Source organism: Planococcus citri, chromosome 1 (genome assembly GCF_950023065.1).
Source record: "Planococcus citri chromosome 1, ihPlaCitr1.1, whole genome shotgun sequence".
NCBI lineage: Eukaryota > Metazoa > Arthropoda > Insecta > Hemiptera > Pseudococcidae > Planococcus > Planococcus citri.
Window position 1 is genome coordinate 42,002,667 of NC_088677.1, and position 21,517 is coordinate 42,024,183.

A 21,517-nucleotide genomic window follows, 5' to 3' on the forward strand; every position below is an offset into this window, starting at 1 on the left:
GGTTTATTTTTTCGTTTTATAGAATTAACTGTTGATGTAGAACATTAAATATTCTTGAAAATATGATTGCCGCTCTCACTAGTCTCACTGGCATGTACAATGCTTTGACTTTGAATTTTCCGGATCGTCATTAACCACGAAACTAATATTTTCAAGGTTCGAAGCATTTCCGATGTATTACAACAACCTAACAGCTGCAAACTATTAACGTTGAGAAGAAGTAACGGTTATTTAAGACGACCAGAAGTACTAGAAACAGTATACAGCGTGGAAGAAGACGCGGACACGGATGGAGCCTCCAGTCCAACAACACAGACCAGCGACGAAAAAGATGATAACGCGAATGTAAGAAAACCGCAAACTAGAATATACTATACTAAAGATCGAGCGAATAAAATTCACGGTAGCGTTGAACGATTAGACGACGAGAAAAAACCAGAACCTACTCATCACGTTACCGCTTACAATCGTGTAATGAGTAATCACAGATCGGTTACAAAACCAAAAGATGTCAAATATAAAAGAATAAATAAAGCTAAATCAAAATCTTTAGAAGAATTGAGAGGTAGACTGAAAAATTGGGTCGAAAAAAGTAACAGGTTTACGTTTTCATTTGAACAATCCTAGTAGATCCGATATTTAGCTGTTTTCTAAGTTACTCGTAGCCCTATTTATACGCTCGTTGTTAGCATTTCGATGTGCAAGCTGCTTCGCTAAAAAAAATTGAGAGTTCTACGTAATGCAAAAAACGATTCAAAATAAATTTTATTAAATCATAACGAAGTAATTTTTAAAATGAAGATGAACATGTGACGTAGAAAATGTTATCTTTATGGTAACTTTTGAACACATTTTATTTTCATGGATATTCGCTGTTATACCTATGTTTCTGCAATTTTTCCCTCTTCTTTTTACATTGATTTCGTAAAATCTTGCATACTGTTGTTTTTTTTCCTCTCCTTTATTTAATTTTTGTACATATTTCGTATGTCTTTTCTTGATCTCATTTTCATGTCAACTATTGAGTAAGTATTTATATGTATTATACTTAAGAATCAGACGCTTGTTCATGTTTTTCGTTCCTCAATAAAAATCATTTATTATGTTGGTAATTTACTTCTTTAAAAGTTTTTCAGTTTTTGCAAGCATTCTACAGCAGCGGACAACGTCTCATCAGTCTGTAAAAATGATAAAATTGGTAACTACATAATATATTAATTTCTGATATCTACTTCTTCCCGTTTCTACTGATTATGAATTACACATTAACGTCCTTTTCCCGCTTCAATTTTGAGTATTGTGAAAGTAGGCGACTTTCGATTTTCCATAAATCGGTCTTCAACACAAAAATTTAGAAAACAACTGAAATGTTATCATGTTGAAATATTGAATCGGCGGATGGAAGATATTTTGATTTTGAGATCCTAATTCACGAAATAAGTAAATTATTTCTAGAAAAGAGCTCGATTAGTTTATACACGATTTCTACTATGAACAATGAAGCACCCTATGAAAATTGGAAGTGTAGGATCTGTAAGTAAAAATAATAGGTAATTTTACAGAATCGCTCATTTTTATTTTATTTCAATTCGAAATAGTCCCATCTCTCTATTTAAGACCCTATACAAAAGTTTCTCTTTCGGTATTAGATAAATCAACATGCAAATTTCTTGAAGAATAGGGGATTTACGAGAAGCATAAGCAAAATTGCTGAACTGACGATCCATTCAGCACATACATGATACATTTTTAATCAGACTGGGAATGAAACGAAACAAGTATACATACTTTGAAAAAGCAGAATCGAATTAAATTTAATCCCAGATGTTTGCTATTGGCTGAATAAAATACAGATGGTGGTATTGCTAATAAATTGATATTCTTAACCATCCACTTAGCCATATTTATATCTTTGAATTCACTTGTCTCATTCTGCAAGTCCATTTTCGATTCTGTAACATATGTTTAGATACCTAGTAATGTTGAAAAGATTCATATGTAGAAAATCCGTGTAATCGACAAAAATGACTAATGAAGCAATAATTGCGATTCCAACAAACAAGATAGTTAAATAAATTTTTAGATAAAAAAAAACACGTGAAGAATATATGCAGTAGTATCTAGCATACATTTTTCCATGAAATTATTAATGTTTGTCCTAAAAATACCAAATGCACGAACATAATATAGGTACAGATAAAAATTATATTCAGCGAAACGCAGCAAAACTGATCAGTGTGTAGGAATCTGATTTAATGAAGTGTTGAAATGAAATTTTGATTTAGCCACAATAATAAGATGCATAGGAAGTTGCGCAATGGTCAAAAACAGAAGTAAACTGTATAAATAATCAGCATTCTACAGATAATCAGATAAGGAAAATGAAAACTAAATAGTACAGATAATTTCATCTAATCAGAGAATGAGTTAACGATTAATGGCGAATACTGTACATTAGGTAAAAGATATATGACGCAAATTCCCAAAAAAATTTCGCCCTTGAATTGAATAAATACCAAATTACAAAATCTTATCATTGGCTTTACATAAGCAGTAGGTAGTGACAAGGTAAATGACAATTTTTAAGAATCATAAGGGAAAAATTTTTCTTTCTAACCATTAGCAAAATACTAACAATAGAATAATTTTAGGGAGGAGAAGGAAAATACGATACAATTATCAGAACAAAATATCAAATTGGAATTTAAATCCATTAATTTAAATTTAGGTATCAATATTCACGACATTGAAATTTTTCTTACAGGGGCCAAAGTTGAAGGACATGATGAAAAGTATGCCAAGAGATATAGAAAAGTGGTTGGAATACCCGCGATGTTTGAATTTTTCTACAAAATATAACAGATAATTACCTAGAGCAGACCAATCTGCAACAATAAAAAAACCTCCTTCCGGACAGATTGGTTTGAAACCTGCTTCAATTAAAGCTTTAATAAAATAATCTCTCTTTGGTTTAACATCTTTAGGAAGAACTTTGAACCAGCATTCTGGAGAATCGAACCTTGCAATTTCTCTTTCAACACAGAGAGCAACAGCTTCCTGAAATTTTACATTTAAAAAAATGCTACGCAAAGAACTGAAAAGAGAAGATCTGCTCACTTGAATTGGAGTAATGTAAGAGTTGGTATTTATGGAATGAACAACTTGAGCATTAGCTATTAGTTGAGCAGATCCATAAGCCCAACCGCATTTCCAGCCAGTCACACAGAAAGCTTTACCGGACGAACCTATGGTTATGGTTCTTTCAAACATTCCAGGCAACGAAGCTGCATTAAATAAAGTATAAACAATTCTGAATACAAATGCGCGAGATATTTGAGTCATGTTTCGAACCAATTCTCACGTGTTGCGTTGGTTCATATACCAGCCATTCGTAAACTTCATCCGATATAACCATGACATTATATTTAATACATAATTCGGCGATGAAGGTTAATTCTTTTCGATTGAATACTTTCCCAATAGGATTCATCGGAGAATTTAAAATGATCATTTTGGTCTTTTCATTGAACAGCCCTCGTAATTCGTCTTCGTCTAGTTTCCAATCACTGGATGAACTGAATACACCATTCTTGGAAGTCTGAAATAATGAAAAAGAAAGTATCAGTATCAAGCATTCGAAATGATGGTTTTAAAATGAATGAAATATTTTTTGTTGAGCAAACGAAACGCACGTTAGCATTTAAGAGATGCATCTGCCAATGACTGCGTAAATAAACACATAACATACAACTGGAATAACGAAATAAAATGAATTGCAACGCACATTTCTAAGCGGAATAAATCTGATTTTTCCTCCACAAAGTTGCACCAACGGTTCATAGCAATCAAAAAAAGGTTCGATAATGATCACTTCATCACCGACTTCCACATTACCAACAATTGAACTATATAAAGCTTCGTATGCGCCGCAAGTAATCATTACTTCTCTTTCTGGATCAATTTTTCGGTTGCAAAATCTAGAGTACAAACCACTCAGGGCGTTCACCAATCTTAAATGACCCTGCGAAAAAAATAATAAGGTTCACAAATGATATCATCAACTTCACCGGTATACGTAACGATGGAACAAAAATTACAGCTCCTCGCGCTTCGTGGAGAATTGCGGAATCCATTGATTCAGAAACATCGGTAAGTGTGTCTACAATAAAAGCTCCCGGTAAATAATTCGGACATCCTTGTCCTAAATCTACAGGTTTATATTGAGCTGCGACGATGGAAAAATCAACCCTGTAAAACAAGTAATAGTAGGTAAGTTATGGCCGGTATGAGTACCAATACACCATTATTCGTTAAAATTATTTTTCCAGAGATTTTTCTTACCATACGTTATATTCACTGCTTTGGAACAAATGAGGCAAAGTAAATTTCTTTTTAATACGTTCTACTTCTGCATTCATGATTACTTTTTAGCACGAAGTTTAAAATATTGAAAAATGAAGCGTTTTGATGCGACCGCGGGTTGCTACTATTTTAAATCGTAGCTAATGAATGAACTATCATTTTATGTAATGCCAAAAGCGCGCAGTAATTTAATTAACTGGTATATCTTATCATTGCCTATTTTCAATTTGAAAAATCCACATCACAAACAATGAGCCGGTTTACACTCGACGTCAACTCCACTTAATCCGTAATTTATGAAATCTACGAATCACAGATAAATTTTGTAGCATTAAATTATTTTTCGTATAACATATTAACACATAAGTAAGTAGTATAAGTATGTACTTCTGTTTATTCTGAAATAGTCTTCGACGCGTAGAAATTGAATATTCGACGAAACGAAGAGCGCGTCAGAAATAAAAATTGTTCACTGTTAACGCATGAGGAGTGTTCGTGTTCCTTCATTTGTTGAATACTTTTGCGCTTGAATTTTTCTGTTTCAAAGCATGTGAGTGTTGTAAATTTCTAAAAACGTGTTCATTTTTTGTTCTCCGTTGAAAATGAACCTTTACGTTGCTGGAACAAGCTGTAAGGAAAGCAGGAAACAAATTTCTTTTGAGCTGAATCTGGTCGGAAGAATATGAATTAGCGAATTGATAGATTTTCACACGTATTGGGTCTCACAAAAGTAGGATACTGCGTCTCTTGGTTATGAATTTGACCTAGCAATCGCTGTTTTGCATTCATAGTATTTTGTTTTTCGTCGGCATCTCGTCTAATTGGGTATCATTACGTAGGATAGATTCTCATTGTTAAATAAGAAGTTAACTTCAAACTTTGATAAAATACATAAAATTTTGACATTATTTATACCAAAATTATTAATCTGAAATAAACTTTTTCTAATGTTTCACCGTGTTTTTAAAAAATATGAAATCAGCGAGTGATAAGGAAGACGGGAAAAGTGATAAAAAAAAGTCGGATTTTTGAATTTTTGAGCAATCGTCGTGTTTCGTTTCATTCATTCGTGTTCTGTTATCACAAACAAAAAAGGTTAGAAAATGATAAGAATTGAAACATGTGCGTGCTGGATAGTTTCAAGTTTCAATGGAATTCGATATTCAAAATCAAATTGAAATTACTTCAATTTTCAAGTATCTGAACAAGTGTAGAACTGTTGATCTATGTTTTGAAGTTGTCGAATATTGAAAAATTTGTAATGGATAGCTCAGCATCATCAGTATCATCAGCGTCAGGTATTGTAACTTTTGTTGTTCCCCATCTTAATACATAAGTAAATTTGGTATGAAGGAACTCGGTGTCGGTAAAGTACAGAAGATATAAGTACAGAATACGCGTTATTCCATTGATTACTTCTACTTTATTGCAATTCATTGAATACCGATTCACACTATTGATTGGTCGTGTAAGAAGAACAGAGTCTACGTATATTTAGTAGCAACTTCTTGCAGTTCTTCCAAATTGAAACTGACACTCAGTCTGAAGTCTGAAGTTATTCAGTCTTTCAGTACCCAACCCACCTAGTGCCTGACTTCCAAAGTACCTGTTTCAAGTTGAGAGATTCTTTGACTAACTGAATCACTGATTCGCAACATGAACTTTTCTAATTACTTGACGGAGTTGACGAGTTGACGGTTAATGGTTATTATAATAATTGAAGAACAGATAACTCGATAAATGGTGTTTCTCAACGCCGTGTGTATCAAATTTAACAAAGTGTAATCTTTGATTGGCCTAAAACGCGGTACCAATTACCATGCATCGAGTAGTAAAATAATCCTAAAATAGAAAATCAAGTGCAAAGATGAGAATTTGATTTCATGAGTTTTTTTCACGGATTCTCGAAAATCTAGTTTTTGGGCGTTTTTGATTCTCTTTTTCAAACACTTTTTTAGATTCTAAGCACGAACTTTCAAAACCTTAAAAGTGTTATATTTTTCAGTAAACTCAGTAAAATCCAAAATCCATTTTTCAAAAGCTATATCCTAGCAGATTCTAGTGGATTTTAAATTTCTTCCAAAATCCAAATCTCGAAAATCTGCCAAAATCTGTGCGAAAAAATATACTTGACTTTTCCTTGAAAATTTAATCAATCATTTTCCAAGTTTTATTTTTATCTGTCTGCATACGAATTATTTTGTCTGAAAATGAATGCTATCAAAAAAATCAGTAAAGAATGAAAATTTGAACCTCGATTGAGGAAAATTATCTACATTGATGCGAGATAGGTATACTGTGTGAGTGTGCGACGAGGTTTTCATTTGAAGGAGGAGTTGAATTAGGCTATCCTTTTAAATTTGATGTTTTTTTACCAAGTGGTTTCGTTCAAATTTTGTTGCTATTTTTCGATTCCGTAATTTGTTATAACTTTTCATAGTTATGTATCTTAAGTAAATCAGGTGTTTAATCCACTGTTGTACTAATGGCGCTTAGAAGGTCACAAATATTTCTAGATCTTCTGATTAGGATTGGATTGGGATTAACTAACGCTTGTTAGTGAAGATAAAAGTTTAGTAAAAAGTGAATACGTACATAGGTATAAGTTGTCTCCTAGTAATGTTTTGGTATTATGTATTTGCTGAACATCTTGGTACATTACTGATTGCATTGCATATGCATACTTATTATCTCTAAAAATTGAAAAATACGAGCTGTAAAAATGATACTTCTACTACGTTTTTCAAACTCCAAAGATTTGTAGGTATTTGTACGTTTGGGTGGATTGCGAAAAAAAGTCGGCGGATTTCGACAAAATTCAGCTGAGACCTTCATTTCGAGTTTAAAGTTTCTCAGAAAAAATTCTAGCTCTGGAGATGCCCTTGGAGGAAAGATCGGGGCTCTCATAGAAGCAGCATTTTTGAAAAAATATTGGTTTTTTCGCTCCTGTCGCTACCCAACCTGTTTTGAGGAAAATGGCTCAGTCCCAAATGAAAAATAATTATTTGAGATTCTGCGTTGATCTATATTCGATGCTATTGCCCTCAAAATCTAAGACCACTTTTAGGGTTCTACTGAGCTGTTGAGAATTTACAAATCGCTTAGTTGTGGATAAATTCGATGTTGTAAACAAATTTTCTTCACGAATATTTCGCAGTAATTATGCCAATATATTGAAAAATAATTGATAGGTATTACCATTCCTGAAACTAGAATATTTGGGACGTACAGGGATGCGTTATTGAACCGGGTAACATTTAAGGTTAGTAATGATATTAGAACACCCTGATCGATTAGTTGAGTCAGAAAATTACGTCTTGCTATTGGATGTTTGATTACCTACCTAAAATGTTAGGTACCTGGTTCAATTGCGCCACCCTGTAAAGTGGTACAAATTTTTTGGTTATTAATGTTATTATTATCAATTTAAAAAAATCAAGAAACATGATGAAATTTTTTCGATTTTTGAAGTTGGTAATAATTCAAACAATTGACACCACTACGTTCAAAAATATCTTCCCAGTTTCAAGAATGATATCTTTCAACATTTCGGCAAAATCAAAATATGGAAGTATTTACAAAGAAACATTTTCAGAACACGAATTTATCCGAAATCGGAAAGTAAGCGATAGTAGAACCCTAAAAACCACATGAATTTTTCGAAAATGCCCCTTCTTTGAGAAGTCGCATCTTTCCTCCAAGGGCACCTCCTCACCTCCGGAGCTATAATTTCTTCTGAATAACTTTCAACTCTGTGCAAAATGTTGTCAAAATCCACTGTCTGGGCAATTCGTACTTATCTACTATAAAATTGTTAGTACCTATTTGTTAAATGATAGGTATACCAAAAAATTATCTGGAGGCAACTTCACCAAATTTTCCAGCAATTTTTTCTGAGTAATTTTCTCTCTTTCAATGTAGTGAGGGCAACCCCTTGCCATAAGTGGGTTACATATTATTTTATGCGCAATTTGTGTATATCAGGTATTTTTATTCTATTTTTCAAATTAAATATTCCCATACTTTGAAAAAAAAATCGTACTTACCTAATTGGCGAAATTATATTTGTGTGTAGTGTGTACTGTTAAAGTTGAAGCCTTGACAATTTATTCAATCAAGAATCAATATCTAAGAACTTAACTACTTAATTTTTAGTTAATTTTCTGATCAATTTTTATTTTATACCTTCATGATTAACAGTTCCACCTTCTTCTCAAGTACATCATTTCGCCTTGCTTGACGTATTGTAATGGATTATCTATAAATTCAAAATTAATTTCACCTTTTTGTGTAAGACTTGTCAGTTGTCTTTTCACTTACCTACCTAGTACCTACCTATGTATGCTCTACCCAATATTTTTGTTCGTTTTTTCACTCGTTCAAAAAAAAAAAAAAAAAGATTGCGCTCGCTAGAACCACAACGATCATTAATACATATTAATTTATGATTTTAATATCAGACGCTTATCGCGTTGTATTGTCGATGATAAAAAGTTGTTTGATGGGTTATGAGCGTTATTACACGAGTAAGAGTAAACGTGGTGTGCGTTTGTTTATTTCATCACGTAGCTGGGCTTCTGATCATTGTAAATCATGATGTGTAGAGGTACTGCGGCGTAGAAGTTTTCGTGTGCGATTTGTTGTTTTACTCTTAGTTATTTTCTATTTTAGTCAACATATTCAACATGAAGCTAGGAAAGTCAGTTCCTTTGAAGTGTAAGTTTCCTTGTTTTTTAATATGCATCAAATTTTAGTCATTTTCATTTTCCTAAATTCTAAGAAAATTTAAACTTTAAACACTCTTGTTTAACTGTATCTCTACCTACCTTCCTACTAGTAAAATTTAAGTGAATACAAAGAAAAAAACTGGCAATGTGATGTGATGTGAGTAAATGTCCATTACTATATTATGCTATTAGGAACCCAAATTAAACTCAAAAATTCTACTCTTCAGGAAATTTTCACCTTTAGATGAAAAAATAATGACTTACACGGGAGAATTTTTAATTTTATGGGGTTTACGCTTTTATATGCTTTTACCGTCGGTTTTTGATTACACTGAACAAAGTAGACGCTGAGAGTAGTGCACCCTTTCAACGGAAATTAATTTTTTCAACTGGGCGTTCATGGCTTATCTACAGAGTTTACTCATTCAAGTCATGAAAAAATAGCCAATTTGTCAAGGAAGAAAGTAATTAATGAGAAAAGTTGATAACGTTGTAGGTAGCTAGGTATTAGGTACCTATCTCGGGTTTTCCTTATTTATCCGCAAGGATGTAGAGTGAAAATTAACCCTCGTGTGTATAAAGTGCTAACTTTATCGATGAAAGTAACTTATACATTTACGTTGGTACTTTTTAGTTTGTCTTGATTTATTTGCTGATGGCTTATATCGATATAATTTTTTCCTTTCTATATTGATTTAGATTATCTGTTTGATTATGAATTTACGTTCAATTTAAAATGATTTTACCGTGTTTGTATGTATACGAGTACTTGGGCCTGCTGATTCATTTTATTCATCGAGAAGATTTACTTAAGCACATAATTTCTTCGAAGTATAAATTGGTGCTTGTCTGTCAAAGGATTTCATTTTTTCAGAATTTAAACATGGGGTACAGTGAAGTATTTTTACTTTTCTCGTAATGGTCGTAGTACAGTTTTTTCCCTTCGAATTGAAATTCTTGTTTAATAATTGGCTTGCTAATTAACTTGGGCATGTATTATGTATGTGATGTAGTAAACTCAAAGATTAGTTATTTTTTAGAATTATTCTCTCGGCGTATCTATGGTATTAAAAACGTCGTGCTGGACTGCGTTTTTCTCCTGAGATGTGCTATAACTCGACGAAGTTTTTATCAAATTAAACTTTAACCAAGTTCATTTTCCCGAAGCTATCGTTTGGGAAAAAGTTGATGGAATACCTAATACGATATTATATGGCGAATTTTTTTCATTTCATTCGAGCCGTATTGTTGAAGTTTTCTTAAGCGGAACAAAAATGCTTACGTGCCATACTGCCATAGCTGAGTATTCGTAAACGAGACACGAGTGTTAGCAACTCATGATAAGTTGGAAATTCATTGCTTTATATTTTAGTATGTGTTGGCACCGTGGGATTAAGCGCGGATACGTATTATGCCTAATTTTTAATGGCACTCGAGAGATCTTTTTCATGGACCTCTTTGAATTTTGATGTACTATTATTTCCACGCGCGATCTGTATAGTGTTCAAGTGCATGAAGAATTCTCCCAACTATCGAATGGTGTATGTTTACAACACAGCACAGGTCAAGAAAGGGTCAGCGAGTGGTTACGTATTGTATACATACATACATACCTACTGTCAGGGTTCGGCATGATCCGGATCACTTTTTTTATGATCCGGATCATGATCCGAATCATTTTTAAAAATTTGATCTTGATCCGTGATTCGGATCACAGCCAGTCGTAGTGATCCGTGATCCGGATCACTCATTTTCGGATCATTCAACGGATCACCAACAATATCATCTTTTTTTTTACTTTTTTCATTTTTTCCTCACTTTTCACCCTTTTAGCTGGTTTAAAATTTTTCATGTAATTAAAAAAGGAGAAAAATCTAAAAAAATTTCAAATAAAAAAGATTTTAACGTTATTTAAATTAAATTAATAATTGAAAGATCAAAAATGAGAAGTTTGATTTGCCAAAAGTAGCGAGATCAAAACGTAGAATGTGAAAAATCATTTGTTTTTGTATCAAAGTGGAAGAAAAGTAGGCTATTTTTTTTTTCAATTTTCATATTCATAAAAAATAAAAATTGAAAATGATCCGAAAATTAATCCGAAAATTGATCCGAAAATGATCCAATTTTTCGGATCACGGATCACGGATCATTGATCCGTGATCCGGATCAATTTAAAGTTTGTGATTCGTGATCCGTGATCCGAATCATTTTTTCATGTGTGATCCGTGATCCGTGATCCGATTCACAAAATCGTGATCCGTGCCTGACCCTGCCTACTGTACGTGTAATTTACATCCACTCTTGAGGGATGGGATTTACCCCCCCCCCCCAACCCTCCCCCGGGTTTTTCATGTATTTTGTGTTTACATCGATACGTGTGGAAAATCGTGCTAGATCAAGGTATTTATAGTTCCTACAGGACTTGCATTTAACAAAGTGATGCTGAAAATTGAAAAAGTAGTGACGATTTCTGAAATTGGCTTTTACTAATAAGTTCTTAATTTTAAATTGACTTCTAACACGATGTTTATCTGAAATTAAAAAATTCAAATGTGGCTATGAGAAAGTCTGTTTGTGAACCAGGTTACGCTTGAATGAAAGAGTCGTTCATATATCTTGAGGAACAGCATGGAAAACCAGAAGAAAGGGTGGAAAAGAAGGAAACGAAAATTTGAAAATACAGTCTTAAACGTTCAGGTCCTTCATAAGTATGGCCATTGGCCAAGTCCTGAAGTTTGATTCGAAGTTTCTGGCAAGATACTTTTGACCCTGTAGTTGCTGAAACGGGTTCAAAGCTTTGAAATCAAAATATGTACTCGTATAAAAAATACCTACATCGTAATCAGGCAATATTTTCAAATACTGGATTTTTTTTAAAAATGTAACTTATGAAAATTAATGAAATATGTACCTACATATGATCGAGTTAAAGTAAAGAACTGATGCATCCTATTTTCGATTTCCAAAATTGGTCAGTACTTGTTTTGAGCTGTTTTAGAACCTTCAGCAAAATTAAAATGAATTCTTGCCGGTTCAAATCTTTTCTCTCCAACAATGTGGTCAATTTGACTAATTACAAAAGGAAATAATAAATGTTGAATTATGTGAAGGCCTTTCTTAAATTTTTAAAAATTTTTTCCGCTAGAAAATTCAGGAATCCGCCGGAAGCTTCAGAACGGCTCAAAATCGCTAACTATCAATTTTGTAATGTCGAAAATATTGTTTAAAGTTTGAATCAAATTTCAGCTGCCTACCTTAAATCAAGCAAATTCTCATACTTCTTGTAGGCCAAATAACACGAATTTTCAAAAAATCTAACTGAAACTCATCGCCTGAAATACTGCATAATAACCAATAATATATAGGTTTTTATTTTTTTTGTTGCCAAAACCTTAAGCCTTTCTGCATATTAGAATTTTGAATTTTTTCTGAACCATTTCGAATATGTAAAAGACTTGTCAAAAACAATTCTCCGTACCAGATTAGTTTGATCAAAAGTTTTTATCGAACCATCCAAGTTTCCATGTTTCAGCAAAGTCTTCTCGTCGTTATTTTGATGATTCCAAAAATTGATGCATCGAAATAATTTTTCTCAAATTTTCAAAATTTCTCATGCTTTTGTGAGCTATTAAAATTAATGTTAAGTATAATATTATTTCGATATTTTTCTGGTAGCCTAGTACTGTCGTCTGCGGAACATATGAATATACCTATCTATCGTAAGTTATATTTTTTTCGAATCACCCTATATCATATGACATCTTCTACACTTTTCAACTCGATAGTCAATTGAATCTGATAATTTAGAACATATATGTACTATTTATTGAGTCACGAATATAATTCAAGTACTTATGAGAGTGCATGTTTTATAGTACCTATCTTATAATTATACCAGGAATATGTATATGTACCTATATCCGCTGAGTAAGCGATAATTCTTATCTTTTCTGGGTGTGGTACTGTGGTATTAATATATATGTAGTGGAGCGATAATTTGATTTACATAATTGTTATTTAATCCATCTCAAAATTGATTACAGACGACGAAAAATCGGACGCATGGATCGAAAGCTACGATTCGTACAGCGAAGAAGACGAATTCGAAAATGAAGTACTCGGCGATAATTTTTTGGATTCTAAAACCGACAGTAAAAACAAATCATCGTCCGATAACGACGACGATGAAAACGACAACGACAACGACAACGCTTCCGATAGCGAAGGAAACGATGAAGGAGATATGTTGAATGTACAAAATAAATTGAAATCGAATCCCGGATGGGCAGACGCCATGGCTAAAATTTTGAGAAGCAAGAAATCCCTTAATAAGAAAACCATCGTATTATCCAAAGCTAAAAAGATTAAAGACGTAAAACCAAAAAAAGTCGAGCTCGACTTCGAAATCGTTGGCGCGGAAAACGAGGAAAATGAAAAGCCAAATGTAGACGAATTGGATGATAAAAAAAACATATTCAGCAGAAAATCAACGGTAAGGGAAATTACAAATGTAAAATTCATCCGTATTGACTACCGCTGTTGCAATTTTTTTTTCTTTCCTTTCATTTTCAATTTGTAAATATTTTGTTTTCGAACAATTCAACATCTCGTCGATAATTCCAATACCTATTTGCGAATGCTTAACGACTACATCGCAATCGTTTCGCATTTGTTACATTTTTCACATTTCTAATAGCTGATAATTGATTAGTTCAATGTCGCGGTATTAACTAATAGACTTGTTCGTTCAGAAATTGCCATGCGTGAGTTTTACTCAATCAAATAAAAAATACGCGAGTCACATATGTGTGTGCTACGATAAAATCGTATACTCATGGGGAATTTTTTTTTGGTATGTTGATTAGATAAAAGAATGTGAAACAAGAGGCAGAGTTAAACCTTCCATATTGGATAAAGATCGTGAACGTACTTTAATGAAAATTGCCACGAAGTAAGTATTTCCATTTATGTAGGCAAAATTTCTCACGATTCTTTCGTTATAATATTTTGCGTGATTTTTTCATTTTCTATTTTTTCCCCTGCAGAGGCGTCGTACAGTTGTTTAACGCAGTGAGGCAACAACAAAAGACAGTGGAGAAGACGATCAAAAAAGCCGGTAAATCGGAATTGAAACGTGAACGAATGTTGGAGTCAATTGATAAGAAAAAGTTCCTCGATGTTCTAGCTGGTTCAGTTAAAAGCACACCCATTGATAACGAAATTAAATCGGAAGAGGTAAATCTTAGACGAAATTCGCATTACATAATAATTTGGACGATTAATTAGCATTACTCTTGAAATTACCGATTACCCATTTATAATTTCCGATAAGTCCAGTTCAATGAGAGACGAGTTAATTAGGTGGGTTTTTTTCACCGAAAATTAAAGTAATTTCGAGTTCTACAACCATTAACTTATCATAGTTCACATATCGGCGAGAGAAGAGTTACCTTGAAAGACGCAAGGTTTTCCATTTTCCTCGTGTGGCCATCCTTAATCATGTTACTATGCGCTGTTTGTTTATTGGTAAATTACAAATCATACTGGGATATCGTTTTGCCGAATCAGTGGTTATTTTTTATGTACCTAAGTATTAGAACATGAGTTTTGTCTAGAATCCATCGATCTTTCTCTTCAAACCTGTTTTACAATCGACTAAGTATAGCCTACCAAAGCGGATTTATCGCTAAAAAAAAAAAAAAAAAAGCGGAAGTAAAATTAAGCTATCAAGTTCGTATGCATAATTCGGTTAAGATGATTTCAAGGTCATTCGAGGATAAATTAACACAATTGGTAGGTTGAAAACGGAAGTACACATAGGTTTTTACTTTCTACATTTTATGCTTTGGTTGAAAGGTTGGTTTTGCGTCTTCGATACGAGCTATTGATATGATCTTCTGATCTTTTAATCATTGATAAGATTTTGAAATGGTTCATACTTACGGTCAGTTACTCTATATTATGAATTATTCGCGCCAGATTTTTTAATTTCTTCTGCAAAGAACTCACATATGTGATTCAGTGATACATACGTATAGGTACGTGTGCGCTGCATACTATGTAGTTATGGGACCTTAGCGCAGTAATTAAAAGTTTAACGGAACGTTTATCTATTAGTGAATTGACGATTTTTTTGTTACCTATGCAAAACATTGTGATTTAGGCGGTGTGTACTGGGTACCTACCTACCTACCTACCTACTCGAGATATTTAGTCGACATGGTTATTGGTTAATCATCATTTTCGACTTTCGAGAGCGTTTTTTAATCCAACGTCAAAAGCTGCGAATTAATTTTATCTGAAGATTATGACACTGTGATAAGATACAACTGAATGCAGGAAAAATCTCAGTGTTTCAGCGAGTGATTCGCCTCTGATCGTAGTATCATTGTAGTGTATAGGATGCCTGATGGATGGATGTCAAGTCTAAAGATATGGATGTATGTAATCAGTCATCACATTCCATTAAATAATCACCTCTTTCATAGATTTTTGCCAAAATGATTTTTTTGGAGGCGTAGTTTTTCTGAAACGAGCATATTTGTAAAATTGATGGCATTGAATTTTTGAAAATTATCGAACGCTAAATTTTAATATATTATATCTGACAATGAGTTGCGTACCCAGATTTTTCTAGGGAAAAATGATTGATTTTGAACGAGTACATAACTTTTTTGATAATAGGAACGAGCGGTAATTTGTCGTCTAATTGAAATTCACTTTCATCAGACACATTTCATTTTATGCGTCAGTTTGGTAGTTACGCAAAGTACGTATTTCATATATTTTTAATGCCCCCTCCCCCCGCATTACCTAAATAGTGAATTGAATACCTATACCTATCCCATGTATCCCATATTGATGTCTGTAAGCTTGTCATGCGCTTCCTCCCGTCCTCTGTATGAAATGAGGTTTTTTTTGAAGAACCAGCGATGTCAAAATTCGCAAACAATTTTTATTGATGTTTTTGAAAAAAACGTTTCACGAGAAAAAGGATGGTGAAACTGTTTTTTCCCTCAAAATAATTATTATTTTCATTTATTTCTTCATTTTTTCCCCCTGAAAACCACCATAGTTGAAACTTTCTTTTCTTTATAATTGGAATTATTTGTTATTTTGGTCTCTTGTAAAATTTGATTTCTGGACATTGGCTCTCTTTTTCAACCGTGCTCCTCAAGTGAAACCAACAAATTAATAAACATTCAGCTATCAAATTAAAGGATAAGAAAACGTAAAAAATAATTTTAAAATTAGCGTGCTGTGATTTAGAATGTATGTAAATTTCATTTGTAGGTATGTATGTACTTGGGTAATATTTTCCATCATTGAAAAAATTGTGCTGTGATGTCTTGTGTCGGCACCTCTACCTACGTGATATTTTTGGTACATTGTTTCATTATGCTACGTATTATTTTCGTGATTAAGCGTTGGATTTAAGTGCTCATGAACACGTAGTATGTGTACAAATATAAGATAAGAACAGACGAAGTGTAGATATTCATTTACGAATGTTGGAATGTATTCAGATTATCGCATGTTGTTCAAAGTTATTATTAAAAGTATATGTGGCTGAAGTTGTAATACTGCTGAAATGTACAGTTTGAACGAACTTTACCCTTCGAGTCTTCTCATTTCGCCATTGAAATTTTACGCGATTGTCTGTAGTGACCTATAAATACACACATGCGTAATTTATCGTCAATAATAATAAAGACTATCGATATTAAAAGTATTGAAGGTGTATTCATTCATTTACGTTACTAATAATTGATATCTAATTAATTTTTTGTTTTGTTTACAGATCCCTAGTAAACAAAAATGCATGTGGGGTGTACTCAGAGACGATTTTATGATGGGTGCAAATCTCAAAGACTGGGATAAACAGGAATGAAGCTCGTGAAATTCTCCAAACTCAAAATGTGCTCGATAATGTGATATTTCCTTTACATTGTTTCTGAAGCTACCGTTTATTTTGTAAGATTTGCGAATTTGTGAAGCGTTTCATTCGGTAGATCACATCTTACCAATTCGTGAACTGAAATGTTGAGTTGATTTGAAGGTGTGAGATTGATTTTAATAGAAAGGTTGTATTGTCAAAGAATGCAATGGTAAATTGGTATGATTGTATTGCGTTTTTTTTCTTAGACAGAAGTTCAGGCTTAAAATTTGTTGTTTGGTCTCAGAAAGTGGTATTAAGATCAGTAGTCAAGTTCAAGTATTGATATTGATATTGAATTTATTTTGTATGATGTGTTTCCTACAGCTTCGTGTTTCTATCTGTCTGAAATCTCACCAGGTAGTTGAAATGTATTAGTCGCTAATTCTTAAAATAATACGGTCAATTCATTTTGCGTTTTGAAAAATTATAATTATATATTTTTTTTAAAATGCTGATTCATTATCAATTACTTACCTATATTTAATTTTTTAACAATCTACTTTATGATCTGTATGAATTATTTTTTTTAATAAAATACGTAGTTCCTCACAGTTTTTTCAAATTCCAGACGAAGTTGAGTATTTGTTAATTTTCCAAACTTCTCACGACGTGATTATTTCGCAGATGCAAATTAGATATGAAAATTTTGATCAAACGTACAACGTACTTACCTACTTTGGCTTGTTTTTTTTTTTTTTTTTTTGTTAGACTGGTCAAGGTTTCATGATTCTGCTGAATCATGTCTGACAATGCCGAATTTAGTTACATAGGTTTCTATCGTTATTGTACTTAGAAGCTAAATATATTCAATTTGAAATAATATAATAATTATTAATGAAGTATGATGTTAGGAAACTGAAAACATCATCTGAACAAATCAGATTCAACAAAAACTATAAAAACAAAATTATAAACTCAGAGTAGGTTTGCCAAAATTACCAAACAATGATCAACTTTAGGTTTCATACTCAAGATTTAATTTACTAAGAATATTTATTCTCATTGGCAAGAGCCAGAGCCCAATACTAGCCAACTCTATACTTTGATTGATCTAGAGCTTTGATCGTATCGTGTGAAGTCCAGTTAGATTAGGTTTGCTTCAGCCGTCAGCGTTCAGGGTTTGTATTAAAAAATTATTGAATATTTCTTATATGTAGGTACCTATTAAAATTTAAAAACTGTGTCTGATCTCTGATCTCTTGATTTGAATGGATTTAATTTGTGTATCTGAAGAGAGTTTTCAATAATCAATATTTGTTTGAATGATTTAAAATTCGGGAATACTGCATCAAAATTCAAAATCGAAAAAAAAATGAAAATTTCGGTAGATAGTTGAAAGTTGATAGATGGACATGAAAGCTTACTCGCCGATTTTCTCAATATTTTACAATTTTTCCTACTCTTACGCCAGTTACGCCTTTCGTTTCAATTTAGTTTCAATTTTCAATGTTCGTGATTTAGGGTTGAAAGGTTAGTTGAATAGTCGATTTATTCGATCTGTTTCGATTTCGATCATGTGTTTTCTGTTCGTTATCGCCTAACCAAGCCTAATAAAACACCACAACACCTCACAGCACAATCCCACAAAGCACAAACCAAACCAAACCACACCGGGTGATACGTGAACGTCGCGAGTTGTGATAGTGTTAATCTTTATCGCCCTGATAAGAATTCCGTAATGTATGTATGAAATTTATTTATTTAAGTCATTGAATTCATTCTACACTGTGCCTTTGGGCGTTCAATCTGTTTTACAATTAAAATTCTTTTCTGAAGGAAACTACAATTGAGATTCTTCTCTAAAAGCGCCATGTCTTTGAATAATGTGCAATCCAGATTCGCTCTTCCAGCAAGATTCAGAGATTGTACCTACAGTGTTTGGTAATTGATTTAATTTCCTTGTAGTTTTATAAGTTGTGACGTTGTTCATTTATGTGTATTATATGTGATTAATTATGTATGTACTTGCTCATTGCTTTGTTTTTCCACATGCCATTATAGGGTAGAGTTTGTCGATTTGGTGGCTAAGTATAAACCATTGAATTTGGGACAAGGTTTCCCTGATTATAATGCATCGCAGTATATACCTTCCACGCTCGCAACAGTTGCTGCTGAAAAAAACAACTTTCTTCATCAATATACCCGTGGTTTTGTAAGTCAACGCAGAATTTACCACATCTCTCTTTAGACTGAGATAGCAGTTGAGTTGCGCCAAGTGATAGTTTTGATATTCTAATTTTGTTTTCTAGGGTCATCCGAGACTGGTCAACATACTGGGAAAAATGTATTCCAAGTTGATAAATCGTCAAATAAACCCGATGACTGAAATTTTAATCACTTGCGGCGCATATGAAGCCATCTACAGCGCTATCGCTGGTCATGTAGATCAAGGTGATGAAGTTATAATCATCGAACCATTTTACGACTGTTATGAAGCCATTGTTCGCATTTTCGGCGGCGTTCCACGTTTCATCCCGTTGAGAAATGTAACTAACGCTTTATATTCGCTGTATTGAATTTGAGGGGATTGTAATTAATATGACTTTTTAGACGAAAACTGGCAGCAGCGGAGACGTTTATTCTAGCGACTGGAAACTAGACACAGAAGAGCTGAGTGGTTTATTCAATAGTAAAACCAAATTAATAATACTCAACACTCCGCACAACCCTACTGGGAAGGCATTCACTCGAGAAGAGCTACAAATCATAGCTGATCTGTGTAAAAAACACAATGTTGTCTGTTTATCTGATGAAGTATACGAATGGTTAGTGTATAAACCAAATGTTCACGTGAGAATAGGTACGTCTATATTTCTATCTAGTGAGATTTTTTTTTTTACTGAGACATAATTTTATCATTTAAATTTTTTTCAAACAGCAACGCTTCCTGGCATGTGGGAAAGAACTTTAACAGTTGGCTCGGTTGGGAAAACATTCAGTGTAACTGGATGGAAATGTGGTTGGATATATGGACCAGACTACTTATTGAAAAATGCTAATATCGCGCATCAAAATAATATTTATACTTACAATACGCCTATTCAAGTGAAGATTCTTTGTTGGTGAATTGCGGAGTTCCTCTATTCATTCCGTTAATGCATTAATATTATCTTTTCAGGAAGCCATTGCGTTGTGTTTCGAGAAGGAATTCCTTAATTTAGATAGCGGAAATGCTTATTTTCAAAATTTACCTTCACACTTACAACCTAAACGAGATTATTTCATGAATGTTCTTAAAAAGGTAGGATTCAAACCCACAATACCTGATGCGGGATATTTCGTCGTTGCAGACTGGTCAGCTCTTGGTTAGTATTCGTTAAAAGTGACGAAATTTAGTAAAATCAAGTTTTCTGTGTTGTATTGAAAATAATTTTAATCTTTATTATTTCATTTAGCGAAATACGCTGATTTATCAGCAGAGCCTGATCCCATAAAAGATTACAAGTTCTCCAAATGGATGACAAAAAACGTCAAATTATTGGGAATTCCTCCGTCAGCTTTTTATGGTAAAGAACACAAAACGTTGGCTGAAAACTACATCCGATTCTGTTTCTTTAAGGTTATTATCTGATATAGAATGATTGCAAAAGATTGAAAAATTTCCAGAATGTTGTAATCGCAATAATTTTGCAATTTCATTTTAGGAGGATAAAACGCTTCAAAATGCCGAAAATATACTGACCACTTGGAAGGATTCGTGTAAGTTGTAGAAGAAAATTACCTCATTTCCTACGAAACTTTCCATAAATGTAACATACCTAAGTAAGAGCGAGTTTATTGCTAATCAGTGTAATATTGTACCATATTCATCTGTTATCTCAATGAGATTCTAACAGCGATTCAGTTACCGATTAGGTACTTGTAACATGTACCAAGTAACTAATATTTTATTATCGTCTTGTTCGTATTTTTAAATCATTTATACATGAAATATACGTCACTTTGAGAAATTTTCTTCTAATGCTAAAGATACCTATGAATTTTCATCAAGGTTGTAATTCGAATTTTGCATTTAGTTATCGCCAAGTTTTAGAGTAAGGAATTAATTAACTTCGAAACATGATATACCCAAATTATGTACATAGAGGTATTAAGTCGCTGAATACAATGCACGCATTGTTCGGTTAAATCGTATTAAAGTACATTAACGCGGAACGTGGGTTCCTACAGTTACGCTTTCTTATGTATTTTTTCACCGCAAGCGGAGGATGTTCATTTTACAGAACATCTGTATGAAGTTAACTGAAAACCAAATGACGAGAGAAACATTACAAAATTTTTGTGTAATTAACGAACTTTAGTGTAGGTACCTACTTGATTTATTTCATTATATGTACCTACTTGAGCTATTAATTTTTCAAAATTCATGTTTTCAACATCACGTGCGTATGCTAGCTTTTGGGTGATCCAACAACAATTTTTATCTTATTCGATGGCATTCGGAGCAGCGTGAAGTATTCTTGATAGGTACATGCCACAAGATGTAATC

The 21,517-nt window shown here is 33.1% G+C and overlaps 4 protein-coding genes across 7 annotated transcripts in view; 3 read left to right on the top strand and 1 right to left on the bottom strand.

Annotated features, from left to right (window-relative positions):
• Positions 1-1,173, top strand: part of LOC135832015 (uncharacterized) — a 70,838-nt gene extending 69,665 nt beyond the window's left edge. For both annotated transcript variants that reach the window (XM_065344958.1, XM_065344959.1), the window contains one exon: positions 157-1,173. In XM_065344958.1, coding sequence (XP_065201030.1) covers positions 157-627 — 471 coding nt within the window. In that variant the 3' untranslated portion in view covers positions 628-1,173. The remainder of the gene's footprint in view (positions 1-156) is intronic.
• Positions 748-4,883, bottom strand: LOC135832014 (kynurenine aminotransferase-like). Of its 2 annotated transcripts, XM_065344956.1 has the most exons (9): positions 4,750-4,883; positions 4,342-4,665; positions 4,098-4,248; positions 3,785-4,021; positions 3,352-3,598; positions 3,118-3,284; positions 2,871-3,057; positions 1,789-1,952; positions 748-1,178 (listed from the first exon to the last, which is right to left on the bottom strand). In XM_065344956.1, exons 2-9 carry the CDS (start codon positions 4,416-4,418, stop codon positions 1,122-1,124), a joined length of 1,287 nt encoding a protein of 428 aa, XP_065201028.1. In that variant the 5' UTR covers positions 4,419-4,665; positions 4,750-4,883; the 3' UTR covers positions 748-1,121. The 2 variants fall into 2 exon arrangements, with proteins under 2 accessions (XP_065201028.1, XP_065201029.1); XM_065344957.1 differs by lacking the exon at positions 4,750-4,883 and having other exon boundaries at positions 4,342-4,716.
• A 479-nt stretch (positions 4,884-5,362) lies between these two features.
• On the top strand, positions 5,363-17,579 carry LOC135832016 (RRP15-like protein). Of its 2 annotated transcripts, none has more exons than XM_065344960.1 (5): positions 5,363-5,660; positions 13,133-13,581; positions 13,955-14,040; positions 14,135-14,324; positions 16,891-17,579. In XM_065344960.1, exons 1-5 carry the CDS (start codon positions 5,624-5,626, stop codon positions 16,978-16,980), a joined length of 852 nt encoding a protein of 283 aa, XP_065201032.1. In that variant the 5' UTR covers positions 5,363-5,623; the 3' UTR covers positions 16,981-17,579. The 2 variants fall into 2 exon arrangements, with proteins under 2 accessions (XP_065201032.1, XP_065201033.1); XM_065344961.1 differs by lacking the exon at positions 5,363-5,660 and adding an exon at positions 8,860-9,078.
• Positions 17,580-18,551: 972 nt separating this feature from the next.
• Positions 18,552-20,978, top strand: Kyat (Kynurenine aminotransferase). The gene is made up of 9 exons (XM_065344953.1): positions 18,552-18,708; positions 18,805-18,909; positions 19,030-19,180; positions 19,278-19,514; positions 19,579-19,828; positions 19,907-20,073; positions 20,147-20,333; positions 20,424-20,587; positions 20,673-20,978. Coding segments are annotated over exons 1-9 (1,329 nt in total). The 5' UTR covers positions 18,552-18,706; the 3' UTR covers positions 20,739-20,978.
• Positions 20,979-21,517: the final 539 nt, after the last annotated feature.